Raw genomic sequence first — 22,741 nt, forward strand, 5'->3', positions numbered from 1 at the left:
CACACACATACACACACATACCTCCCTATACACGCACAAAAATATATACCTATATACACATATATACATGTATATTTAATTACATATATATTTACATATACAGGTATATATATTTACACATATATGTATATATATATATATATATATATATATATATATATATATACACACATATGCATATATTTACACACATACACACACGACCACTACACATATTTTTTTCTCTCTTTGTTTCTCTCCTTGTTTCTTTCTGTGTTCCTTTCTGTGGAAGAGCGTAGGCTCGAAATGTTAAAGACTTTCTCTATTCCCGAGCGTTATACTAATACATCCATTTGTTGTTTACACCACCTGTCTTCGTCTGTTGGTTTTTCGTGAATTCTCCCCTATATATATATATATATATTTATATATATATATATAGATTGACAGATATGTGTGTATGTGTATTGTGCAAACACACATATCTATCATACCCACTCACGCAAAGACACACACACACACACACACACACGCAAACACACACTGGCTCATTATAGAGTCAAATAAAAGCCAAAATTGTAATGATTCTGGAAAGAAAGTTGGTTCGTGGAATGAGTTGATGCATGCTTACTCTCTGTGCTTTCCATCAGACGTACATTTAACTTCTCCATCATTTGGATATATATATATGCAAAGGATAAAAGGTCCTTCATGAGCCATAGGGATTCTGTGATGTATAAATTTCTCCATCCCTGGATGGGCCGTCGGTCTGTCACAGAATTGTACATTTTTACCAGTTGAGTGACTGGAGAAATGTGAAATTAAGCGTTTTGCTGAAGAAAACAACGCATCCAGGAATTGAAACCACAATCTTACGATCGTGACTGCAACCAATAAGCAACGCACCTACACACACTCACACACCAATAGTTGGATCCGAAGACTGTATCAATAACCCGTAACATCAATTTATGCATGCAGTCCCAATGAAATACAGATTGGTTTGCCGTGATGACGGGAGCTTTAACATTCCGAAGAAAGAATGCTCAACTGGTTATTCGAATTCGAGGTAAGGACAGGGAGTGGAAATTAAAAAGAAATAACATAAAACAAACAGAAATGAAAGAAAAGAAAAATAGAACACAGAGAAAGCGTTGGATTTCATTTTATCAGGCGTTCAACTGCACAACCTGATATTTTTTTAAATAGCTCTTTTATTATGCATTTTGCGATTTTTACAACATTATAGGCTACGCAATGGTATAATTTTTTTTTTAAATGTCATTTTTTTCTTAATACTATGAAAGCAGAAAAAAATATTGAATTCATTTGACTAGGTACAAAGCTACAAATTTACAAGAGTGATTGGAATGTAATGTTGTGACGCCCACGATTATTCAAAGAATTCAGCGACAAAGTGTAACAACTAAACATCGGGAATTGAAACCAAGTCAGTATGGCACGTTCCAGCGGGAGTTTGCTTATTTCTCGGCTCGTAGCTCATCCTGATTTTATTTTATTAAATATATATATCCAGCTTAAGCTGAAATTAAGATTAATAAAATAAAATTCACTTGCGACTGTTAAAGCAAACATGTTGAAACAAATGAAATGTTTATTGGGGTTAACTAATTTTAAATACTTAATACGTGTGTGCTGCGTTGGCGATGAATTCCATTTTACACCGCTTAAGTATCAAACGAGACGATGATATCACAAAATCTCATTCACTTGTCTAAAACAATTTTAATAACATTTACATAAGACTGAAACACATCCATAGAAATACAAACAAATACACACACATACACGCACGCACATTACACACACACAGACTTGTGTTGGCACTGTTGTTACGAAAATCCAGGCCGTCAGACTTACGCTATTACGTAAATTTCTCTATGTCACCAAGAGTTTGTTTACGCACTTCATAAAATATATTCTTTTAAACCTCGGCAGTTGAGAGATGAGGCAAAACAAACTCTGACGAGCGTTAAGAATGCCGAAACTAATCAGGTGACCTTCCCTCTCAGCTGTCAAAGATCTTGTTATACTTCTTTCACAGTCAAACTAGACATATGTTTATTAAACATATCTTATGTTTTACATATACGCATCAAATATATATTTATATATTATACATATATATCTATCTATATATAAATACACAAATTATAGATATAATATGTATGTATTATATATACTCATAATACATAGATATTGTATATACATAGTATAGATAATGTATACATGATATACATACATTTATATATATATATATATATATATATATATATATATATATATAAAGATATGTATACATATATATATATATATTTATGTGAATATGCATATATATATTTATGCATTTATATATATTATATATATACTTACATATATATATATACACATACATACATATATATACATGCATACATATTATATACATACATACATATATATATATATATATATATATATATATATATATATATACAGATATATATATATATATATATATATATATATATATATATATATATATATATATATATATATATATATGCACATGTTTGTTAGGAACGATCTCTAAGGAACAAAACATATTTCAACTTGTTTTCGTGGTTCAAACAAGCTAGATAAAGACAAACACATTATATGCATTTCTTTGGCTTTTGTCTTAAATTCTTTTTTTTTTTTTATAATTTCTGATCTTTATTTCCTTTAACCCACAAAATAACCGCAGCTCCACCAAAAACACGGCAAAGTCAAGACCAATCAATCGACAGCTTTTCGCACTATCGAAAGAGTTCATTGTCATCATTTTTTCGACACCGAGAAGTTAGGAACACAACTTGGATTCGCCAAACATCGTCGCATCTTCTGCATCAGTGCTCTCGTTACTGCAATGTTTCCGAGTTTTGAGCTCAATTGCGAGTATATACAGGGAAAACCCAGACATCTTGTATTGGCCGGAGGTCCTCGTCTGGCCCTAAAAATAAAAATAAAATAAAACTTTTCATTAGAATTTCAAATGAAGAGAGCATGCGCAGGCACAAACGCAGAGGTACACACACATGACACACTCTAACACATTAAGTACTCAACATCGTCACGTACAAATAAACGATTTAAGGAGAAATTTAAGGACATGAATCTTATTACTCTTAGAAAGCCTGCAAAAGGCTTTGCCCTTTCATGCAGACATAACTAATAACAATCTGCATAGGAGTGGCTGTGTGGTAAGTAGCTTGCTTACCAACCACATGGTTCCGGGTTCAGTCCCACTGTGTGACGCCTTGGGCAACTGTCTTCTACTATAGCCTTGGGCCGACCAAAGCCTTGTGAGTGGATTTGGTAGACGGAAACTGAAAGAAGCCCGTCGTATATATGTATATATATATATATATATATATATATATATATATATGCGTGTGTGTATGTTTGTGTGTCTGTGTTTTCCCCCGGCATCGCTTGACATCCGATGCTGGTGTGTTTGCGTCCCCGGAACTTAGCAGTTCGGCAAAAGGAGACCGATAGAATAAGTACTAGGCTTACAAAGAATAAGTCCTAGGGTCGATTTGCTCGACTAAAGGCGGTGCTCCAGCATGGCCGCAGTGAAATGACTGAAACAAGTAAAAGAGTAAGGATTTTCAGAGTTTCACACACACACACTAGGTATATGCCAGTGATCCTACTGACAATATTGTAGACACAAACACGGTGATAAGTGTTCCATACATATGGACGCTTTAAGCTTTTTTTGTTGTTGTTAGTTCAATTATAAGGTTTGTTGCAGATTTCAGAGCTTCTGTTCATTTTTCTGTTGCGTTTTTAAATGAAGGCGACTCAGTTCAAGGTTACCGCTATCAAGTGGAATTATCAGCGAAGCAAGCAGAATCTGGCTAAAACTGACCGATTTTTAAAATTAATTGTGAAGTTCAGACATCTGAAAATGTTCATTTAAGGAAAATCTAGTTTCATATCACGTTAAAGTATAGGATGGCCCTATCAGTTCTGAGTAACGATAGTATGAATCACACTGTTCCCCCCCCCCACACACACACATTTGCGGTGTTTATGTGTGTTTGTGTGTACGTGTGTGTGTATGCGTCGGTATGTCTGCGTGCGTATGTGTATATGTCGGTATGTTTGCGTGTGTGTGTAATGCGTGCGCAATTTAAACAGCTGATATTTATACTTTAACAATCGATGACTCTCCTTCGACCATAACAAAGTTCATAAGTAGAGAATTGATGAATCACTTATCCTCTACTCACAGTCACACACACACATGTGTAAACTCTGCATGTTATCGTCCAGACGCCATATTTTCTGATAAAAGCGCAATGAAGGTTGAGATCGACGAAGCTGATTCCACCTTTTCTGTTCACGAAGGGAGTGTATTAAAAGGAAGTTGCCTACGACTGTCCTGTGTATGTAATGCAGTTTGATTTACTTATGCAGCGGGAAGAAACACACGGATCTAATCACTAGTGTACTACGTAATAATGTAACAACCATTGCTAAAGAATCCGTCATCAATTAAACGAAATACCTGTTGGGAATGCATTATTTATGCAAATCGGAACTGCCGACGGGGAGATTTTATATATGAAAAAGCAAACAAACAAACAAAGAGATAAAAAATAAAACATGTTTGAGATTGTCCTGGGTAATTAACGTTTTAACTGCACATGTGGTGTTGAGTGGCATTTGTAGATTTATCTATTCTGTAGTATATATATATATATATATATATATATATATATATATATATATATATATATATATATATATATAGAGAGAGAGAGAGAGAGAGAGAGAGAGAGAGAGAGAGACAAAAATCGAACACAAGGTATGTGTGTTGTTAGTTTGTGGGTCGGCTGCAGTTTCTAGGTGTACGAAAGTATAATCTCTCTTCACATGGTATGAAAAAAAAAAACACCTGAAGGTAAGCCATAGTCAAGCGAGATAACTCACATAGGTCCCTTCTCGGAGCGACAGACATTAATGTTTCGTCGTTGTTGTGACTTATCAATACTGCATACCGAACAAGGCCCGCTGCAAGCCATACCGCCAGCTATGACTATATGCTAAATGGTTTAAACACTATCTGCTGGCATTTCCCAACGTTTCATGCCACAGAAAAACTTCAAATATGAATTAGAGGCAGCTGGAGGTCTTGTTCTGTATGCGGCATTGGTAAGTCACGACAATGACGAAAAAACTCATAGTTTTATCATTCGGTCAAACTGGATGTCTGCAATACTTTAACGTCTGTTCCAAATGCTATTGAACAACAGTTTTATTAAAGTTCCATCTTGAATCTGTATAGTTCAATCTTAATAACCGGTTATTTACAACATGTCACCTTCGTGATTTAAAATTATTTGATAACCTACAATTGCATAAGATTTTTCGGTCTTTATCTATCAAATGATTACTTGCGTTGATTATGTTAACGTTATTAAAAAGCAAGCAAACTTCTTTCTGAAACAGGAAATAAATGTACGAACCTGTGCCTTACAATATAAACATAGATTTTTGACCGCTAATCGAAAGGGGATTACTGATTAGGTGGCACTACATTCCTACTGCTCGACATAAGCTGGTTTTATCTTGTTAAATTCGCTTAGCATTGTAATGGGTATTATCAAAAAGTGTGTTTTGTGGTTGCTCTAGCTAAAACCAGTAAAATACGAAATGGTTTCTTGTTGCACAGGTATGTCAACACAATTTTTTGTTCTGCGAATTATCATACAAAAAAAAAAAAAAATGCATAAAAATACGACATATTATTGTAACTGGATAGTATCAAAATCAGTGATAATTAGTTCTGGCATATAAAATGCTAAAATCGACTATTGTAAACAATAGACAATATTCTTACGTCAGTAACCTCGTATTCGACCTGACTTTGCCTGTTTCTGTATTTGTATTATTTGTAAACAAATTAAGATGGTGGGCCGGCAGAATCGTTACAGTGCCGTACAAAATGCTTAGCTTCATTTCTTCCGGCTCTTTGCGTTCTAAATTCAAATGCTGTGGAGGTCGACTTTGTCTTTCATCCTTTCGAGGTCGATAAAAAATAAAACACCAGCCTAACACTAGGGCCGATGCAACCGACGTACGCCCCCCCCCCCCCCGCCGCTAAAAGCTGTCGACCTTGTGAAACCATTATTTGAAAACAAATAAGGTGGCTGGTACACATCCTGTGTTAGTAAAGTTGTGTTTCATTTACTGAAACTCATTTCCTTTGTAAGAATTTTGTCCTTGTCCCTGCATTATCATTTCATCTGATCGTAATGTGTGTGTGTGTGTGCGAGGGCGGCGAGATGGCAGAATCGTTTGTAGCCCGGACGCATTTCGCCCGCCTCTGCATTGTGAGATCAAATTTCGCCACAGTCGACTTTGCTTTTCATCCTTCCGGGGTCGATAAAATTAGCGGCCGTTGAATACTAGGGCCGATATAATCATCTTAGTACCTCCCCCTCCACCGAAATTGCTGGCCTTGTGCCAGCATTGAAACCAATGTGTGTGTGTGTGTGTGTGTGTGTGTGTACGCGAACGAGCGTACGTTTGATTCTGTAAAGGGTGTAAAGTCCAAATAGGTAGCACTGAAGGTGAGAAAATCTTTGAAAAATATGTCTCTGGCAATTTACAATTGTCACCTTTCTATGTTATTCTAAGTTGTAAGTGGTTATTTACTAGTTTTTGTCATTACATCAAGAAAGAAATGGATGCACTCTAGAAAGAACTAGTTATAATTGTTCAAGACAAAATACTGATTCATTTCTCTTTTGTCATTCCATTGTGGTTATCTTGTTAAAAGTACTGAAAAGCAGTTCTAACAACAGAAGGAAATCGAAAATATAATCGATAATATTATCGCTATGTTTTAGGCTGCAAGCTGGCAAAATCGTTCGTACGCCGGGTGAAATGCTTAGCGGCATTTCGCCCGTCTTTACGTTCTGAGTTCAAATTCCGCTGAGCTCAATTTTGTCTTTCATCTTCTTTTGGGGCGGATAAAATAAATCCCAGTCGAACACTGGAGGCGATGTAATCGATTTACTCCCACCCCGAAATTACTGGCCTTGTGCCCAAAATTTGAAATTAATATTTTTGTTTGTTTGGTAACGCTTTGGCAAGTCCAAATACACTCTGCCACATCGTTATTTTCATACCAAAGAAAATGGAATATCGTTAGAATTGAAACCACAGACTCAATGAAGGATATTACAGTAACTACTTATCGCCGGATTCTAAATATATATATATCAATAAAAATTATATTTCACTTTTTAAAATATTTATTTACAGATCACTAGTCTTTCGAATAATATAAATAACATAAATGTTGTTTACGTAAAAAAAAATTATGTCTTCAGTTTTATTTCGTAGTTTAATACATAATTGTCCTACGAATAAATGTTACTCTTGATTTCGTTTCGTTGTTTATCAGCGGATTGTGTTACGATTAATATAAATGTTATTTCTATAACAAATTATGACATTAATTTTATTCCATAGTGTAACAAAGTAATTACCTTACGAATAAATGTTACAGTCGATTTCGCTTCATAGTTTATCTGTGAACTGTGTTACGATTAATATAAATGTTGTGCGAGAGCTAGATTATATCACTGATTTCGTTCCATAATTTATCAGTTAATTCTTTTAGGCAAAATACAACTGTTGTATGTATAATAGATTATGTCATAAACTTCATTCCATAGGAAAGATAACGCTTGCTTAAAGTGTTACTTACGTAAACCATAGCAAAATCATATTATAGATATCTGATTATATATATATATATATACAGGGAAATCAAAAATAAAAGCAAAAACAGGAAAAACAGCAAAAGTCAAAAGGATGTACACAGTGAATATATTCGATTAACGCTCAGAGAAAGTTTAAGATGGAATAAAGAAGTGGTGTGAGGTTTCGAGCATGGCTCTTCGTCAGAAAGAAGAAAAAAATCCAGAGAAAAGGAAAAGAGTAGTCCGAGAGAAGTAGGCGTGTCACACACACACACACACACACACACACACACACACACACACAAGCAAATATATCTATCTATATACACGCTTCAATCGCGTAGAAAGGGTGGAGTCGATGGGGTGGTCCATCTTGGGCGGCGCTTTTATGGGGGTAACATTTTTGTGTCTGCTGCATAAGCCTGTATAGGGGACAGGAGCGGCAGACTGAAGGGCAGTCCAAGGCGGCACACTCTCTAGCTAACACCACTCCCATACATCTGTCTCTCCCGCTCTCTATCAGTCAGTCTCCCTCCCTCCTCCTTTCTGTATTTTTCTAGATGCAGTAATGGCCGAATGGTTAAGAAATTCGTATCGCGTTCACGGGATTTCCAAGTTCGTTTCCACTTTATGGTATCTTACGCAAGTGATATTTTAGATAGTCTTCGGTTTCCAAGCTTTGTGAGTGAAATTTGGTTGAGGGAAACGGTGTGGAAGCCTGTTGGATTGTACTTAGAATTCAAAGTCTTGTCACACGCTGTATCTGATAATTATGTTAAGGGTACACGCGTGTCTCTGGATCACACACGCATACACACATTCTTTATTTGAAATCACTACAATTATTTCGACACATTTTTACACACATAGTACATTTGTGGGTTGTGTAATCATCCTCACGGATCCAAGATGATAAAATGCGCCGCTTCAGGCGATTGTTTAAACAAGTCATTTTACTCGAATCTTATATATATATATATATATATATATATATATATATATATATATATATATATATATATATATATATATATATATATATATATATATATATATATATATATATATATATATATATATATATATATATATATATATATATATATATATATATATATATATATATATATATATATATATATATATATATATATATATATATATATATATATATATATATATATATATATATATATATATATATATATATATATATATATATATATATATATAGGCGCAGGAGTGGCTGTGTGGTAAGTAGCTTGCTTACCAACCACATGGTTCCGGGTTCATTCCCACAGCGTGGCACCTTGAACAAGTGTCTTCTACTATAGCCACGGGCCGATCAAAGCCTTGTGAGTGGATTTGGTAGATGGAAACTGAAAGAAGCCCGTCGTATATATGTATATATATATATATGTATTTGAGTATATTTTTGTGTGTCTGTGTTTGTTCCCCCACCATCGCTTGACAACCGATGTTGGTGTGTTTACGTCTCCGTAACTTAGCGGTTCAGCAAAAGAGATTGATAGAATAAGTACTAGGGTTACAAAGAATAAGTCCTGGAGTCGATTTGCTCGACTAAAGGCGATGCTCCAGCATGACCACAGTCATATGATTGAAACAAGTAAATGAGTAAAAAAGTGTGAAAAGGGTATATATATATATATATATATATATATATATATATATTACACGCACACAAACAAGTTAAATACACATATCTCGTTGGGATTTGGACACATTTATATTGAAATGTAGTTAAGGAAAATCATAGGATTGTGACTGGAATAATCTTTGTCGGTAATGGCTTTGTATAAATGGCGTAGGAAGTGGGATTTGAAGAAGCTAATGCTGACGATGTTCGGAATATTGCATTCTGATGATGTCAAAACTTTAAGTAGTCAACAGAATCGCAAGTGTCCAGTTCAGACAACGAAAAAGAAACTTAACTGTAACAGATTTTAACAACAGAAGTCTTATCTAAAATTTAGTGAAGAAGTCTTTACTTCAGAGCAACTTTCAGAAAAGGTCTAAATTTTGAAGGAAGCATGAAAATGCATCATTAAAGTACAATAAAACGTCATTAAAGATTTTTTTCATCGGCAAATAGAGGCAAGAGCCTAAAGTATATGCTCTTAGCTAACTAACTAGCGGTGTTCTTAGTGTGATTTCAATGCAAGTGGATATACTGTAGGGATTCATTGGTTTTGTATACAAGAAAATTCAAAGGGGTTTGTAGATCTAGATGGATCTTGTAAGGACCATGTTCACGATGATGTGCAATCCGAGGTTCTTAAGGAAAGGTTGCAAATTTTTCCTAAATTTATCTGTTGTTTGCTGTTTACACTTATGCTACGTCAATGGTCCGTCGTCTCGGTATAACCACCACTAATGCCCGAGAAGTACGAAGGTGATGTAGTTGGCTCAGTCTGATGAAGCCACTGATCTCTGCTCAATTGTTCGCTTCTATGCTTACCTCGTTATTTAATTATCTTACGAAGGAAATGGAGAACAAAATAGAATCTTTCACCAAGGTTTCTAACTTATGCAGAGCATACCAAATAGATAATAATAATTATATTAATAATAAAAAAACTGGTTTACATAACGTAGAAAATTCCAGCTTAGTTTTGCACGGTGGTTGTCATAAGCACGATGTCCTTGAAGATAGTAAAATTTTACAGAGAAAGAGAAAGAGAGACTGAGAGAGAGACAAAGAGAGAGAGAGACAAAGAGAGAGAGAGACAAAGAGAGAGAGAGACAAAGAGAGAGAGAGAGAGAGATGACGGAACCAGTAGCTCACATAGACGTAGACATGGCTAGGGTAGACGCTTTGAATCGAAACTATTTAGCTGAGAAAATCTACTGATTAAAAATAAATACAGTGAAATTTATAGGTAAATCTAATTTTCAATATCATGCGAAATATACCAAGAACTTCATTAACTGTTAAAAGAATTTCAAATATTATTTCGATATAGGCGCAGGAGTGGCTGTGTGGTAAGTAGCTTGCTTACCAACCACATGGTCCCGGGTTCAGTCTCACTGCGTGGCACCTTGGGTCGATAAATTAAGTACCAGGTACGCACTGGGGTCGATGTAATCGACTTAATCCCTTTGTCTGTCCCCTCTATGTTTAGCCCCTTGTGGACAATAAAGAAATAAGGAAGTGGAACGAGACCAGCTTATTGTGAAGAGCACAGGACATTGCAGTAATGCTAGAAAAGACGGATAACACGGTAAATCTATGAGCCAGAGTTGAGAGATTGTGTTAGCGAGTAACTTAGTCACGTTAACTGATCATTGCTATGAAGTCAATAAAGTTATGAAGTCAATAAAAATATAGCCAAGTTTCGGATTAGGCGACTTGTACTTCATGGGTTACGGAAGTGGGAAGTAGGGCAAAACATAAAAAAAAAATTAGAATTAAAAAAAAAATCAGGATAGTATCGTAATGTCGTAATCCCTGTTGACGAAACACAGTAATCCTCAAAAACAAAAGTAATAAATAAGATAAAAATGAAGGGGAAAAAATAACCTTTTCTTTTCCCGTGAGATATGGTGCGCCTAATCTAAAACTCCGTTTCAGTCGATATAGAAAGAAGTAAAGTAAGGTAACTGCTTATATGTAGTACCAAGTAAATGTTTTATGTAGAAATAGTATAAATTCAGCATTTGCTGAATTTGAAAACGAAACCTATGGTTTACGATACATCCTTATTTATATAAGAATAATTAAACTGTGGGAATCCCGAAAACATTTTGAGAAATTGCATGTGATATACGGCTTTTGGTTATACAGTATCTCTCTTCTTGGTTCAAAATGCCTAGATGTAAAAGGTACGAAAAATACAACAGCCAGTCGGCGCTCTCGAATGGCTATGGTTTGATAATTTGTATTAAGTCTTAGTTAATTGTTTTAGTGTGCAATGTATTGGGCTGTCAGATAAATTAGTTCGTTATTCCCCACCCGCCAATTTATTTTATATTTTCCGAGGTTAATTGAATTAACATGAAAAATATTCTTATCATAGTGTTTTATGGTTTCTGGTAGCTTTGTTCGACTACGATTGTTGCTTATCGCTTCTGAAATTCGAATAAATTTTACCTTTTTTCAGACATATGACGATGGAGTTGTACCAAGTGAGAAAAAGAAGAAAAGAATTTATTTGACAACTCATGTTGTTGCAAGCAAAACACAGACACCCTCTCGGTTCCCCACAGCCTTTCCCCCATGGAAGAGCTCCATCAGCACCCAACTGGTACTTGCTACAGCTGAGTAGACTGGTGCAACCGGAAATGCAGTGTATTGCTGAGAGGCACAGCGCGTCGCCTAGCTCAAGAAGTGAAACCACGACTTTATGATCATGATCCAAACTCCTGAAGAACTAGGTCATTTGACTCTACTGCCAGATTATTATACTTCATTAAATGTCTTGCTAGAAAAAGAAATGTGTCGTAATATATTCTTTTGGCGCAAAGCCAATAATTTCAGAGGAAAGAGATAAGTCGATTACATCGACCTCAGTGCACAGTTGGTACTTATTTTATCGACTCTGAAAGGACGAAGAGCAAAGTCGACCGTGGCGAAATTTGAACGTAGAATGTAAAATGGGAAGAAATACCGCTAAGCATTTCTGTCCAGCGTGCAAATGATTCTGCATACTCGCTGCCTTTATGCTATATATAGGCGAAAAACGCAAAAAATTGCACTGAAACTGGTATGTCGTCATGCCTAGCTTTGAAGACCAAAGTAACCAAAAGGCATGAACATTGGCTAAATTGTTAACATTACTCTTTTACTCTTTTACTTGTTTCAGTCATTTGACTGCGGCCATGCTGGAGCACCACCTTTAGTCGAGCAAATCGACCCCAGGACTTGTTCTTTGGAAGCCTAGTACTTATTCTGTCGTTCTCTTTTGCCAAACCGCTAAGTTACGGGGACGTAAACACACCAGCATCGGTTGTCAAGCGATGGTGAGGGGACAGACACAGACACACACACACACATATATATATATATATATATATACGACGGGCTTCTTTCAGTTTCCGTCTACCAAATCCACTCACAAGGCTTTGGTCGGCCCGAGGCTATAGTAGAAGACACTTGCCCAAGGTGCCACGCAGTGGGACTGAACCCAGAACCATGTGGTTGGTAAGCACGCTACTTACCACACAGCCACTCCTGCTTAAAGGTTAATCAGGTGGTAGTCTTTAAGAAATTGATCGGGTCGCTCACGTTCGTAGCTATTATAACCTCATGAGGAAGTGAATGATTTTATAGTGAAATAATCAAATTTCAAAATAATTCCGGTTAATGCATTTAACTTGATGTTATGATTACACAACTACCTTCCCTCATATGGTATTGACGTATTAAGAAGCAGCAAGTTACGTTAGAAGCATCAAGTGCTATTTGGAACATTTTACAAACATGACTGGCATTCTTATTTCAATAACAACGATACGAAAAATAGCTTCAGTTAACAGAAAGTTTGATTGTAATTTAATGCAAACATATGCGGCGATCTGACAGAAACGTTAGCACGCCGGGCGAAATGGTTAGCGGGATTCCGTCTGTCTTTACGTTCTGAGTTCAAACGCCACCGAGGTCGACTTTGCCTTTCATCCTTTCGGAGTCGATTAAATAAGTACCAGTTACGCACTGGAGTCGATATAATAGACTTAATCCATTTGTCTGTCCTTGTTTCTCCCCTCTGTGTTTGGCCCCTTATGGGCAGTAAAGACATAAGAAACGTTAGCACGCCGGACGAAATGCTTAGCGGGATTCCGTATGTCTTTACGTTCTGAGTTCAAATTCCGCTGAACTCAATTTTGTCTTTCATCTTCTTTCGGGGTCGATAAATTAAGTACCAGTTGCGTACTGGGGTCGATCTAATCGACTGGCTCCTTACCCCAAAATTTCGGGCCTTGTGCCTAGAGAAGAAAAGAATCGTTACCGAGCCGGACGAAATGCTTAGTGAGATTTCTTCCGGTTCTTTGCATTCTCAGTTCAAATTTCTTCTGGGGTAGACTTTGCCTTTCATCTTCTCGGAGATGATAAAATCAACACCAGCTGAACAATGGAATCGGTATAATCGATTAACCCTATTCCACCTCAAAATTTCAGGCCTTGAGCTTATAATAGAAACATTCTAATCTAAATATTAGAAATTATTCAAGAAAACAAAAGAATAAATTTAATTTAAGGCGGTAGCCACAGTCAGATAACAGAAACAAATAGAAGAATTGATGTAGCAGGTGGTATTCTGAAAAATTTGTCGTTTGGCAGCATGATGTTTCGGTTATTCTGCAAGAGTAGCTTCTAAGCATTTTCGAGTTAGCGATTCCTTCTGCACACTTTCACCACATGAATTAAAAAAATATTTGTTACAACATTCTAAAGAACAGCAATTAATTTCGCAATCTGTGGAAAATATAATTAATTCATTTTCCTATTCAAAATTGAAATATTTTTAAAACGGTGATCTAAGTTTTCCATCTGTGGTTTTCATTTTCCTAATGAACATGTAATTCACTGTGAAGTATATAATTAATTATTATTAGAGGAAACGCTACGTTCTGAGTTCAAATTCTACCGGGGTCGACTTTGCCTTTCATACACTTTCGGGGTCGATAAATTAAGTACCAGTGAAACATTGGGGTCGATGTAATCGACTAGCCCCCATCCTTACAATTTCAGGCCTTGTGCCTATAGTAGAAAGGATTATTAGGGAGAGGAAAAAGGTGGCGAGCTGGTAGGGTCGTCAGCAAATCAGACAAAATGCTTTGCGGCATTTCTTCCGGCTCCTTATATTATAAGTTCAAATTCCACGGAGGTCGACTTTGTACCAATTGAGTATTGGGGTTCATGTAATCAACTAGCCCCATCCCCCACCCAAATTTCTGGCATTCTATCTATCGTAGAAAGAACTCTGCGAGACAGGAAAAGGTGTATTTGTGTTGCCCCCCCACCACTGTGTAACAACCAGTGTTCATTTGCTTACGTCTCCGTAACTTATCGATTCAACAAGAGATCAACTGAATAAATTCCAAACTTAAAAAAATAAGCACTGGGATCGATCCGTTTGACTAAACCCTTTAAGGTTGTGCCCCAACATGGCGGTAGTCCAATGAGTGGAACAAGTGAACGATAAAAAAAAAATTGCAGCCACAAATGTTTCATTGGCATAAAATGTATTGCCAGTTCAACATGAATTTTCAGATGCACCACTTAGACCCATCGCCACTGTTGTTTCCAGGGATCACTGGGAGTTCCGGCTCTTACAGCATACAAATCCCCATCCACCCGACTCAACATAGGTCGATTAAACTTAGATGTGGGTCCGAGCTGATCTATGCTTCTCCTGATTCCACCGATTACATCTTTCCAATCAGAACCACGTAGAAGCTTTCACAGCAGTTAATCATTGCTGATTATTATAGCATTTATGCTGTTTCACATTAGCTTCGTACGATCAATATGATGGTACCATATTGTAACTGTCTCTGGATTGATCTCCCACGTTAATTCAATTTCTATATTTCTGTTAAAACTTTTATTTTCTGGAAATTATCAGCTATTTTCTAATATGCTTGTCATCATGTTAATGGGATATTTTCGCACTAAAGTCAAACAAAGAATTATAAAAAATTGCACTAATGCTCATACTCAAAATACACAGAAGATACACAATATTTGTAAAAAACGATATATGGAAAGTTCTGATTGTCAGTTAAGTTGATTCTGTTTTGGCTGAACTTCTAGTTAAACTCACAAAGCTTATACAGAAATTGATTCTCTTCTCTATATTTGCTCATTAACTTAAAGTAAATTGTTTATTAGATTCTTAGAAGAGAATATGTTAACTGCTGTCAAATCAAAAAAGTATGCGTTCGAAAAAAATATACTGTAGATATACACAGTGATCGAGTGCAAAGTGTTTTGATATGGAAGGATAATGATAAACTAAACAGTATCTTAGGAAATATATACGTTGGAAGGAGACGGTGAGGAGGAAGGATGAAGTGTTGATAGTGCTGCATTGGTTAGAATGATAAAGTGAAGTGTAGATGGTGAGATGGTGAAACAGATAGAGAATAAGAATGCTTCCGATACACAAATACATTAACCCAAGCATGGAAAGAAAGAAATATAACATAATATATATATATGCGTAAAAAGGAAGACAAATACAAGTAGGCTTGATAAGCATATTTACATGAAATACAAATAAACAAAAGGAATTATGTAATTGTCTTATCTTGACAGCTGTTCCAGGTGAAACTATGGGTTATGCCAAAACAATGTCTATTACGTAATAAAGAGCTGTAATATCGTAGGTGTATGGAATAACACGAATTTTTATAGATCCATGAAGTTATGTTATCCGTTACACTCACCAGAAGACGCTGATATATATATATATATATATATATATATATATATATATATATATATTACTCTCTTTTACTCTTTTACTTGTTTCAGTCATTTGACTGTGACCATGATGGGGCACCGCCTTTAGTCGAGCAAATCGATCCAAGGACTTATTCTTTGTAAGCCTAGTACTTATTCTATCGGTCTTTTAGCCGAACCGTTAAGTTACGGGGACGTAAACACACCAGCATCAGTTGTCAAGCAATGCTGGGAGGACAAACACAGACACACAAACATATATACACACATACATATATATATATATACATATATACGACAGGCTTCTTTCAGTTTCCATCTACCAAATCCACTCACAAAGCTTTAGTCGGCCCAAGGCTATAGTAGAAGACACTTGCCCAAGATGCCACGCAGTGGGAATGAACCCGGAACGATGTGGCTGGTAAGCAATCTACTTACCACACAGCCACTCCTGCGACTATATATATATATATATATATATATATATATATATATATATATATATATATATATATATATATATATATATATATATATATATATATATATCGTCAATGTATTATATATCCGAAAACACACACACACACACACACACACACACACATATATGTATATGTAAAGAGAGGGATGGGGAGAGAAAAATAGGTAGATATAGATATAATTGACGTCACAACAATTTTATGAACTCTCTCGAGAACGTGAAATAATTCTTTTTTTTTTGCAGCATAGGACCTCGAAGCACAGATAAAGCCTTAAATAACAGCATGTAAATATTGGGTTCAGGAACCCTTTTGGATAGATAAAGTCAAAGGCTTCCCGGGCAGCTTTATGTAGTATGCTTCGAGATCCAGTGATCCAAAAAAGAATTACACACATACACGCACACAGAGTTTTGGTTGGGACAATACAGCAAGGCAGGAGGAATAAAGGTAAAGGTAAACTTTCCTTCTCGAGTCATACCGAGAAGGGGCGGTTTCTTGGTTTCTGCGACGTATATATTTCCCACCTGGACGCCGGTCTGTCGCAGGATTGCTCGTTTTTGCCAGCTGAGTGGACTGGAGCAACGTGAAATGAAGCGTTTTACTCAAGAACACAACGCGTCAGCCGGTTCAAGAATCGAAACCACAATCTTACGATCATGAGTCCAACATCTAAACCCCTAAGCCACGCACTTCCGCAGGCCAAGTGGTTAGTGCAGCGGACTCGTGGTCGCAGGATCACGGTTTCAATTCTCAGACCGGGCGTTGTAAGTGTTCATTGAGCGAAAATACCTAATGCTCCACGAGGCTCCGGCAGTGGGTGGTGGTGAACCCTGCTGTACTCTTTCACCATAATTTTCTCTCACTCTTTCTTCCTCTTTCTGTTGTACCTGTATTTCAAAAGGCCAGCCTTGTCACACTCTGTGTCATGCTGAATCTCCCCGAGAGGAGTGCTCAGTCACTTGCACGTTAATTTCACGGGCAGGCTGTTCCGTTGATCCGATCAACTGGAAGCCTCGTTGTCGTAACCGACGGAGTGCCACGTTATCAGTCACGTTTCAAGAGAATAAGAATATAATTATAAGTAAAACCAAGGTTTAATTCCGTGAGGTTAGTAAACAGATGTACAGAGTTTTAGAATTTCAAACGCAGAATTATATAATTATAAGTAAAATCATATAATTATATAATTGTATAATATTATATGATTATATAAAATTATATAATTATAAGTAAAATCAAGGTTTCTTTTATATAATTATATAATTATAAGTAAAATCAAGGTTCTTATATAATTATATAAAATTATATAATTATAAGTATAATTATAAATAAAATCAAGGTTTCATTCCCTGAGATTAATATACAGATGTACAGAGTTTTAGAATTTGAAACGCGGAAGCAAATACGTAAGGCTTATTTTTTCTACTGAAGTCGACTCGTCGAGGTCAGTTTGGATTTCAGCTGATAAAATAAAGCACTAGCCAAATACTGGTGTCGTTGGTATTGGATAACTCCTCCCCTCATAATTGCTGGCCTTGTACCAAAATCAGAAATCAGCGTTTCAAAAGAGGTATTTTGAATATAAACGAGTGTCCATGTAAAAAATTGAGTCGCAAGTCCACTTCGTTATATCGAAATATATGTTTTAGATTTCATACTTATTACACCTAAAAGTCTTAACTTATATTAGATTCTATACCTGAAATTTTGATCGTTGTCACAAATATAAACTTGTTTAACGCAGATATTTTAATGATTGTTCTTGAATATTTTAGGTCTCATATATATATTTGTATATATATATATATATATATATATATATATATATATATATATGTATATATAAGAAAAGAGAGAGAGAGAGAGAGAGAGAGAGAGAGAGAGAGAGAGAGAGAGAGAGAGAGAGAGAGAGAGAGAGAGAGAGAGAGAGAGAGAAAGGTTACAGCTGAAATGGCAAAGTAACCTCCAAATTTTTCCCTATGAAAATGTAGAAATATGCTACTCTACTTAAAATATCGCACGATCTTCAATTTAATGTTCGACAGTTTTATATATAATTATACATCATCACACATACACACTCACATATATAGATATATGCTTCACATCTTCTGAGTGTATAACCACGTGTGTGTGTGTGTGTGTGTGTGTGTGTGTGTGTGTGTGTGTGTGTGTATCTCTGTGTGTCTGTGTGAATACACACACGTACGCTATTTTTATGGTAGACTAAAACTATTTAAGACCCTAGTAAGCAATCCTTTCAACGACCTCTAATTCATACGATATCTACAACCAATAAAGAAGAAATAGTACTATCTTTAGAATGCGAAACAAATCAAACAGGACAGTAACAATGTAGAAAGACATTAACGAGACAGTGAAAGCGCATTCTTATATAACCGAGAAATTTTTCTCATCAGCTGCCGATCCGATAACGTCAGGATTTCGACACTTTATGGTACATCATAATTTTCGATGGTGTCAAAAAACATTAAACGTGTATATATATATATATATATATACTGAGGGTGATAAATTGAATATTAATTTAATTAACGTCAATTTAAAACCAGTGGCCTAGCATATAAAAAAATCTGAAAATTCAGAAAAATTGTATTACATGCGTATAGGGATGACCACAAAGTGGACATCCGATATGATAGAAAGAGGTCATCAACGACCCAACCACAGAGAAAAGAAAAATAATGTTCTCCAAACACCTGTGTTTGCTGAATTTTTTTCTGGAGAACATTACTTTTCTTTGTGGTTGGGTCGTTGATGACCTCTTTCTAGCATATCGGATGTCCACTTAGTGTTCATCCCTTCTTATACGTATATACATAGATATATATGTATGTATGCGTGTATGTTTAGAACTGCAAGCGTTTTATAAGCATACACGTTACTTTATATGATATATTGCACCTGGTGAACAATAACCTCTTTGGTGAAAGACTACCAGCGCCTCAATCATTGGTTTGTTGGTCTGTTGCATTTTTGAAGGAAAAGTTATAAAAGCGTGCCTGAAAAATCGTTGCCGAATAAGTATCCTCATGGCGTATTTTGAAAGCATTAACGCTTTCGGAACTATCGATGATATTTATATCTTTTATACACAAAACCACATGTGCGCACGCACGTACAAGCATGCACACGCACGCACACACACACACACACACAAACACACACACACACACACACACACACACACACACACACACACACACATACATACACACATTCTCTAACACATACATACACACAGTCTCTCTCTCTCTTACACACATACACATTCTCTAACACACACACACACATTTTCTAACACACACATACACACATACACACACACACATGCATACATACACACTCATACATACGCACATCCATACGTACGTACATATATACATTCATACATACATACACACATACGCACATACGCACATACATACATACATACATACATACATACATACATGCATGCATGTGTTAACTACATCCCAAAGATGGAGCCTTGTATCTTTGCTGGAAACTGGCTTCCTCCTCAATGGAAGATTTATAATAATCAAAAATAGAAGATACATACATACATACATACATACGTACATACAAACATGCGTGATTGCTATTAAATACCTAATAAACTAAAGAGACAAGGAAGCTCTTGGAGTTCCTAGATGTCACTGTAAATATAGATTATGTCATATTTCTGTGGAAGACATCACACATTTGATTAGCAGCTGCCTAAAAATGTCATCTACCGCTCTATGCAACATGACGTTGTCGCAAAAACAATATACAATGCCTTTCGGAAAAAAAAAGATTGTCCTGGAATTAATATAGAGAATCCCGCTGTTATTGGATACAAATACAAGTATCAGAACAAGAAATACTGGTGGGACATCCTCGTTAAAACATCTGTCAAATGTAAACATAACAAGTCGGAGATTGTTGTTTGGAAGAGACGAGAAAAAGTATGTGCCGCCAAAGAAGTCGGCTGTTCTGTTGATGTGAATATCTCTTTGAAAATGAGAGAGAAAGTAGATAACTATGGACAACTGCTGAGAAAACTCCTTCTTCTATATCCGGGTTACAATTTTACATTTCTACCAAAAATAATTGGAGCACTTGGTCTTGTAAGTAAATGTTTAACTGTAACTCTGGGTAAGTTTGGATTTTCAAAAACAGAAATCAACCAACTGATTCGCACATTACATATCCAATCTGTAAGGGAAACAGTAAAACTATGAAGACTTCTTCTCAGGTTTAAACTGTAACATTGTTTTCATTATCTACATTTCAAAGATGGAACTTTGTATCTTTGTTAGAAACCAGCTCCTTACTCAGAGGAAGAATTTAAATGATTAAAAACAGAAGATACATACATACAAACCAAAACATACATACATACATGTGTGTGTGTGTGAAGAACACTTAATCCGTTTGTCTGTCCTCTCTGTGTGTAGCCCCTTGTGGGCAGTAAAGAAATAAGAAACGTTAACACGCCGGGCGAAATGCTTAGCGGTATTTCGTTTGTCTTTACGTTCTGAGTTCAAATTCCGCCGACTTTGCCTTTTATTTCTTTCAGGGTCGATAAATTAAGTACCGGTTGCGTACTGGTCTCGATCTAATCGACTGGACCCCTCCCCAGAAATTTCGGGCCTTGTCCCTAGAGCAGAAAAGAATATATATATATATATATATATATATATATATATATATATATATATATATATATATGTTTGTGCCAGTCCATCGCAGCGTCACTCAACAAACAGGAAGAAAGAGTGAGAGAAAGTTGGGGCGAAAGAGTACAACAGGAGTCGCCACCACCCACTGCCGGAGCCTCGTGGAGCTTTTAAGTGTTTTCGCTCAAATAAACACACACAACGCCTGGTCTGGGAATCGAAACCGTGATCCTCCGACCACAAGACCCATAACCACTGGGCCATTGCGCCTCTACACGTGAATTTATAGAAAAATAAAGATAAAATGGTAGGAAACAAATTATTTATAGTAAAACATTTAACAACAGCAGAGCATGTTAGGGAAACAGAATTACACAAACAGAGTGCAGTGCAAAATATATAAAAATTACTTACAGTCTATATCCCGGTAAGTATAATGCATCCACGTTACTGACGGATGTATAGACAAGTATCAGAATGACTAGTCCGCATGTCCACATCGAGAATGGTGAAGAAGCTTGATGTTTTGACATAGCACGTGGGTACACTGAAGTGGAATCTAGAATGAAGAAGCGAAACTACGGTTATCCACGAAGTCGAAACTATTGTCCATATTTCAAGAGAATTGGAAATAATTATAATTTCAAATGATTTGCACAAGCAATGAAAATAGTCTTGGCCTGAAATCGTTTTGTCGGTCATTCGTCTATTACACACACACACATGACACATGTTATATATATATATATATATATATATATATAACACAATAAATACATGTGCATATATATATATATATATATATATATATATATATATATATATATACATACATAGATATGTATATATATGTGTAAGTGGATTTGGTAGATGGAAACTGAAAGAAGCCCATCGTATATATGTATATATATATATATGTATGTATGTGTGTGCATATGTTGTATATCTGTGTTTGTCCCCCCAACATCGCTTGACAACCGATGCTGGTGTGTTTACGTCCCCGTAATCTAGCGGTTCGGCAAAAGAGAGTGATAAAATAAGTACTGGGCTTACAAAGAATAAGTCCTGGGGTCAATTTGATTCGACTAAAGGCGGTGCTCCAGCATGGCCGCAGTCAAATGATTGAAACAAGTAAAAGTGTAGATATTATTTACTTTTATCTATTACTATAGCAATCCAATTTTAGTGTCATATATTTCGAAAGAGCATTATAATACTTTGTTCAATCGTTTCTGTCTTGGTACCAGACACATTTCAAGTCCAGAGTGGATGTACTTGAGTAATGAACAGCAAGGAAAGTATAAACTTTGTCCACAATATGTTTGTTAATGGCCTCAACTTTTATGTCGCTAACTTCGACTGATCCAAGATACAAAGAAATCAAATAACAGTTTTCTTACGTGA

At 35.9% G+C, this 22,741-nt stretch overlaps 1 protein-coding gene across 1 annotated transcript in view; it reads right to left on the bottom strand.

Annotated features, from left to right (window-relative positions):
* Positions 1-1,128: 1,128 nt before the first annotated feature.
* The window catches only part of LOC149134580 (uncharacterized), an 81,483-nt gene continuing 59,870 nt past the window's right edge, over positions 1,129-22,741 (bottom strand). The window contains exons 2-3 of the mRNA XM_089354760.1: positions 21,752-21,896; positions 1,129-2,971 (exon numbers count right to left, since the gene is read on the bottom strand). Of these exons, the coding sequence (XP_089210886.1) occupies positions 2,800-2,971; positions 21,752-21,896 (317 nt within the window). The 3' untranslated portion in view covers positions 1,129-2,799. The remainder of the gene's footprint in view (positions 2,972-21,751; positions 21,897-22,741) is intronic.

This window comes from Octopus bimaculoides, chromosome 7, assembly GCF_046866305.1.
Source record: "Octopus bimaculoides isolate indiv1 chromosome 7, ASM4686630v1, whole genome shotgun sequence".
Classification (NCBI taxonomy): Eukaryota; Metazoa; Mollusca; class Cephalopoda; order Octopoda; family Octopodidae; genus Octopus; species Octopus bimaculoides.